General features: G+C 33.5%; 1 protein-coding gene across 1 annotated transcript; it reads left to right on the top strand.

The window, feature by feature from the left end:
• LOC109325803 (disease resistance protein RPM1-like) lies at positions 3,800-6,555 on the top strand. Its single transcript, XM_019558373.1, has one exon. The coding sequence runs from the start codon at positions 3,865-3,867 to the stop codon at positions 6,538-6,540; it is 2,676 nt and encodes an 891-aa protein (XP_019413918.1). The 5' UTR covers positions 3,800-3,864; the 3' UTR covers positions 6,541-6,555.

The following is a 6,976-nucleotide window of genomic DNA, read 5'->3' as shown; positions in this document are numbered from 1 at the left end:
TTACTTTATGTTGATGATATGTTGATTGCTGCTAATCATTTGAGTGATATCAATGAGCTGAAAGTCATGCTAGGTAAGGAGTTTGACATGAAAGATTTAGGGGCTGCTAGGAAGATTCTTGGGATGGAGATTCACAGGGATAGGGGAGCTAGAAAACTATGGCTCTCCCAGCAAAGCTATGTTGAAAAGATCTTAGAGAGATTTGATATGAGCAATGCTAAAGTAGTGAGCACTCCATTGGCAAATCACTTCAAGCTTTCCCTAGATCAGTGTCCAAAGACAGATGAAGAGAAGAAATACATGTCAAAGGTTCCATATGCCAGTGCAGTGGGTTGCTTGATGTATGCTATGGTTTGTACTAGACCGGACTTGGCACAAGCAGTTAGTCAAGTATGCAAGTACATGTCGAAACCAGGGAAGCAACATTGGGAAGCAGTCAAATGGATTTTCAGATATTTGAAGGGGACTACAGGTCTCGGTATCATGTTTGGCAGCCAACAGAGTAAGCCTTCAGTTATTGGTTATGTTGATTCGGACTATGCAGGAGACTTGGATGATAGAAGGTCCACAACGGGGTTTGTCTTCACCCTTGCAGGTGGACCAATTATGTGGAGATCATCAGTTCAGTCTGTTGTTGCTATGTCCACAACTGAAGCAGAGTACATGGCAGCTGGTGAAGCTTCTAAGGAAGCCTTGTGGCTTATGGGACTAGTAAATGAGTTAGGCATTGAGCAAGGTGGAGTTTCGCTGCATTGTGACAGTCAGAGTGCTATCTTCTTAGCAAAGAATCAGGTGTATCATGCTAGAACCAAACATATTGATGTGAGATTTCATAAGATCAGAGAGTTGGTAGCTTGTGGGCAGATACTATTGCAGAAGGTTCACACTTCAGAAAATGCAGCTGATATGTTAACCAAACCGGTTACTGTGGACAAGTTCAGGCATTGCCTGAGCTTGTTGAACATTCACTGATGATGGACTATGGAGCGCCCCCAACCCAATGGCGGAAGATGGAGATTGATGATATTCGCCAAGGTGGAGATTGTTGTGCAATGACTCATATCTCTAGATAACAGCAATACAAGTTATGGGCTTGGGCTGATGTAAAGGGGTTGGGGTAGAGGGCTATATATATTGATGTTATGTAAACCTAATGTAACAAGGAGAAGAATAGTAAAAACACTAATCCTTATTCTCTAATAATATATAGTGGTAGCCGCTCAACGCTCCCGAGGACGTAGGCACAATTAGTCGAACCTTGTTACCAAATCTCTTGTGTTATTCTCTTGTCTCTATACTCTTTACTATTTGATTGTTCGCCTGTTCCCAACAATATCAATATTTGTTTTGCACAAGTAGCAAAATTACACATTACATATATATATATATAATAATGAGTAAATATTTATTTTGCTCATTCAAAATTTTCGCATGTACCAACTAGGTTCTTCAAAATTAGAAAAAATTAAAATGGTTAAAAAATTTAAATATAAATCAAATTAGTCTTTTTATAATTATGTTAGTCTCTATCAGATGTTATACAAATTTAACTCACATTTAATATATATTTTTTTTTTTTGGATGTTTTGAGTCTTTTAATTTTTAAGAAACAAAATTAATACACTTCAACTTTTTGAGAGAACAAAATGCTCTTTAATAATATATATCTCAATCTTAATCCAACAATATGGTAAGTTTAATAATATTGATTGCTACATCTTCATATAATGTCAATCATGACCCACATTAAATATTGATTGCTACAACTTCTAAGTGGGAATTTTCTTTCACGTTGGGAATTTTCTTTCACGTTGCAAGACTTTCCACTTTGGAATTTCAATTATGAGTCATGATATGATGGCGGTCAGGAGAGACAATTATTTAAAAGTGAATTACACTCATACCTTCCAATTTTAATTAAATTGCATAAATTATCCATTTTCTTTTTAAATCTTCCTCTAATTATATTGTATATTACCTTGACTACTAAGAAATAAATATAATTTATTAAATAAAAAAATGGTGACAATTGTATATTATGAAGATAAATCCAAATAATATAAAGTCGATATTCATTCATTATTTTTGTCAATAACAATATAACATAAGAGTGATTTAAACACCTCATTAGAATTATTGATGTAGTTTGTAATGAACAAAAAATAATAAATAGATATGGACTCTTATACTATTTGAACTTGTCTTCACAATATGACATATTTTATTCAACTTAATTACACTTGTTGTCATTTTTTATTTAAGAATTTACGCTTATTTCTCATACATAGACAACCAATATAATGCATATATATAAATAAGAGTAATTTGTTTAGGTTTAAAAAAAGATGTGTAATTTATATAATTTCACTTAAAATTTATGTGTACGTGTAGTTTACTTTTATTTAAATGGGAATAGATGAGTTCATTGTCTACTTCTCAATAATTAATATAAAAATTCCTTTCTTTTTGACTGGTCTATCCAACCCTATATTTTCAATTTTCCAAATTCCTTGATTTTTTCTCTCGCTGGAGTTTTTCACCCTTTGGACGAAGACTAATTCTTTTTGAGTTTAAGTATTTCTTCTAACCATTTTCAGTCATAGAAATCGAATCTCAGCCTTTAATCTTATAGAGTAACCTCATTTAAATTCTAAGTGGGATTTTTCTTTAACGTTGGGGGTTGATGCTTTGTTTTTCCATCGTCACGAGTCACGTGAACTGCTAAGTTGGATGTATATTGTAAAACTGTTATCGGAAAGAGCACAATTTTTTAAGAGTGTTACGTAGTACAGAGATTTACATGTACTAAAAAATGTAAAGATTTATATATATATATCTAGTATATTATTATCATTTATTTATATTATTTTTATTTAAGAATCAATAATAATTATAAAAAAATGGTGGATGATGCAATAACAATCATAAATATTTTCACTCGTTTTTTAAATTTTAAAAGATCAAAGGTTTTAACAAAACTTACAAAGGTATGAGCATGGTGTTTATTGACTGGCACAACTAATACGCGAAAGCATGGTGGTGTCTTTAAAAATATGGAATAATGTATTTACATGTTTAGTAACGCCCATGAATTAGCTAACACACACAAGTGGCTCAATTAAACATTAAACAATGATTCTAGGAATGGCTCAATTAACAAATAAAAAAAGTTTAGTGAAAGCTATCACAATATTTGAGAAGACATTAGTCCATCTCCCATAATATTTTATACCCCCAACAACCCAATGATAATAATAATAATAATATAACATGAAGTGATAGTCTTGGCATAAGTAAGATGAGTTTCTCTTTCCATGAATTTATTGCACGTGTCATCCTTTAATTGCTGGAAAGTAGTCTCTCACAATCTCTTGAACTTATAGTCATAGATTTAATTGTGATAATAAATTAATGGAAACTTGGTATAGTGATACAAATGACACATTAAACAAGGATTTATTATGTATACATGACAATTTATGTGTTTTTTACATTACTAGTAAATCTTATCATTCACATATTAGTTATAGTTGACTTTTAAACAAAAATATTACAAGTCAATAATGAATAACATATGACAGTAGTGTAAAAAAATTTGCAAAGTCAATGTACAGATTTTAAACTCTTAAACAAAACCATCATAAATTAACTAAATGCTCCTTTACCATTATCACGTGAACTTCTTTGTAGCACCTCAACTTTGACTAGCAAATTTCTTTAGCTATTATTATTAGGTTCAAATCTTATATCTAACTCCATTTCCTCTTAACTTCCTTTCATTTCTCACCCCTCTTATTTTCAATCAACCATTCCACTCCCTGTACTATTTTTAACCATACACACGAAATCAGATCTAGACTGAAAATGTTGAACAATATTGGTTCCATGGTTGGTGAAAAAGTAGTTGAAGCAGTGAACTTGCTTAGTGGTGTCCACAAAGAAGTTGAAGAGATTAATGAAGAACTTGAAAGCATTCAAGTCTTTATCAATGGTGCTGATAGAATGGCTGCAACAACTGAACAAGAAAACAAAGGTGACAATGGAATGAAAAGAAAGGTGAAGGAGCTTAGAGAAGCATCTCTACGCATAGAAGAAGTCACTGAAGACTATATGATCACTCAACAACAACAACAATCTCATGATCCTGGATGTGTAGCTATATTTCATGCTGCAACAAACTTTATCAAAACTATGTTCCGTCGTCTTCGAGTTTCTTATGAGATTCAAGACATCAAAACAAGTATTCGTGAAATCAATGAAAGATCTGGCTTACAAATCCAATCTTTTCTTGAACAAGGATCAACCAGTGGAAGCCAAAATGTCCTATCACAACATGCCCTTAGAAGGAATGCTCTTTATGTTGAGGAAGATGATGTTGTTGGGTTTGAAAGTCCTAAACATGAATTGATTGGTTGGTTGAAAGAGACACAACCAAAACGCACTGTGATCATTGTTGTTGGAATGGGAGGGCAAGGAAAAACCACTCTTGCCAAGATAGTTTACGACAAGGTGATTGGTGACTTTGATTGCCATGCATGGATCACAGTGTCTCAGGCATACAGCATAGAAGATTTGTTGAGGACTATGTTGAAGAAGTTGGGTGAAAACAGAAATGATGTTTCTGTAATGGATCTAGAGTCATTGACCAATGAAGTGAGAAAGTGCTTGAGTCAAAAAAGGTATGTTGTCTTCTTTGATGATGTATGGAATAAAGACTTCTGGAGTGAGATTGAATCAGTTGTGCTTAATGATAAAAACAGAAGTAGGGTTGTAATTACAACAAGAGACATGGAGGTTGCAAACTTTTGTAAGAAATCTTCTTTTCATATTCACAACTTGCAACGCTTATCTTCACAAGAATCGATGAAACTTTTTTGCAAGAAGGCATTCCAAAATGAACCTGATGACATTTGTCTAGCAGGTCTTGAGGAAATATCCTCCAATATTGTTGAAAAGTGTGAGGGGTTACCTTTGGCAATTGTTGCCATTGGTAGTCTTATAGCTTGCAATGGAAAAAACTCACTTCAATTGCAAAAGTTGTGTAAGGCATTGAATTATGAGCTAGACAAGAATCCCAATTCAACTAGTATAACAAATATTTTAGGTCTTAGTTATGATGTTTTGCCTTATCATCTGAAGCCATGCTTTTTGTATTTTGGAATATACCCAGAGGACTATGAAGTTAATTCTAAACGACTGATTCGACAATGGATAGCTGAGGGGTTTGTTAAATCTGATGAACGCCATGAAACTTTGGAGGAAGTTGGGGAACAATATTTGAAAGAGTTGATCCAAAGAAGTTTGGTGCAAGCATTTTTATTTAGCGTTGATGGAAAACCTAAGAGATGTCGTGTTCATGACTTATTACGTGACATGATCCTTACAAAAATTAAGGATTTAGGTTTTTGTCACTTTGTTAGTGATGATGCAGACAATCAATCAAAACTTAATGGAAAGATTCGACGCTTACAAATAACAATTTATTCTGTCGGTATTCATTTGAAGGATTCCAATATTGAAGGCTCATTAATTCGGTCTCTTCATGTCTTTAGAAATAAAGGATTACCTGAAGACTTAGGGAGGATACTACCTACAGAATGCATACGATTGAAGGTATTTGAACTTCATTGGCCTAACTATATTCCTGAAAATTGTGGGAATTTAATCCACTTGAGATATTTAAGCTTGTGGAATGATCAATACATGAGAAGTCTTCCAGAATCCATTGGTAACCTCCAAAACCTAGAGACCTTGGATCTAAAGGGACTATTTGCTCTTTCTTTGCCAAGAGAGATTAACAAGCTTAGGAAGTTGCGTCATCTTATTCGGTTGTCAAAAATGATGGGAGGTGTTAGAGGTTTAGAATCCCTACAAACACTATATCTTGTGGACACAGAAGAGTGGGGAGAAGAGTTCTTTGAAGAGCTTCAAGAGTTGAAGCAGTTAAGGTCATTAGGGTTGTTGAGTGTTGAGCCAAAATATCTAAGTACCTTGTGTTGCTCAATAAATAATATGCAACACCTTGAGAAGTTATACATTGATGTAACAGGAAGAACTGATTATGGATGTATCTCACCTATACTTACACTTCAGAAGCTTCAACTAGTAGGGAAGTTAGAGAGGTTTGAAGAGTGGATTCCAAAGCACCGAAATCTTGTTAAATTGACCTTGACAAACTCCTACTTGATTGATGATCCAATGAAATCACTCATGCATCTGCCAAACTTGTTGTCTTTGTTTCTTTGGAATGCATATGAAGGTAAAACTTTGCATTTCGAAAATGGGATGTTTCAGAAACTTAAGAAACTAGATCTAAGATGTTTGGTTCCTTTGAATTCCGTTCATATCGGTGAAGGAGCACTGCCATTGCTGAAACAGTTGAAGTTAGAGTTTATCCATGAACTCGAAGAGGTTCCCTCTGGTATGGATCAATTAGGCAAGCTTCAAGTTTTCAGCATTAAGAGTATGCCACAAAAATTTGTTGATCTCATAAGACAAAATATATGGGTCCAGAACAATGTCCCCACAGTAATTTATTAAATGAATTCCACCCACTAATTAATGCATGCATGTTTTGAAGAAGGTGGGTGTTCTACTTCCTATCTATCTATTAATTAATTAACTACATAATGATTGATATTACTTTTTGTAATCCTATATCATTTTGTAATAATGTTCTTATTTATTTTTGTGAACAATAATTTTATATATTGTGTCTTTCTCATGCTTCACTCCTCAAATACCTTTTAGATGTACTATGATGAGTAATTCTAGATATTCTGTTTTTGATTGGATTTGTGTGTGAGATAATACTATTTGTTCAGCATGTTATGAGACTTTCTTATTCAACAATTTTAAAACTTCACTTATTCTCTTGGTTTTTGACTATTTATTTATGTCCAACTTTTTAACTCCTTGCTATATTTTATGTTGCTTTCTCTTGTGCATGTCTATTTTGTCATTCATTGCACCAATA

The sequence above is a fragment of the Lupinus angustifolius genome, chromosome LG02 (assembly GCF_001865875.1).
Source record: "Lupinus angustifolius cultivar Tanjil chromosome LG02, LupAngTanjil_v1.0, whole genome shotgun sequence".
Taxonomy (NCBI): domain Eukaryota; kingdom Viridiplantae; phylum Streptophyta; class Magnoliopsida; order Fabales; family Fabaceae; genus Lupinus; species Lupinus angustifolius.
This window is presented reverse-complemented; position numbering and strand designations above follow the sequence as displayed.

What these genes read in the sequence shown, in the direction of transcription:
- LOC109325803 (XM_019558373.1), top strand. Translation starts at nt 3,865, where the DNA reads ATGTTGAACAATATTGGTTCCATGGTTGGTGAAAAAGTAGTTGAAGCA.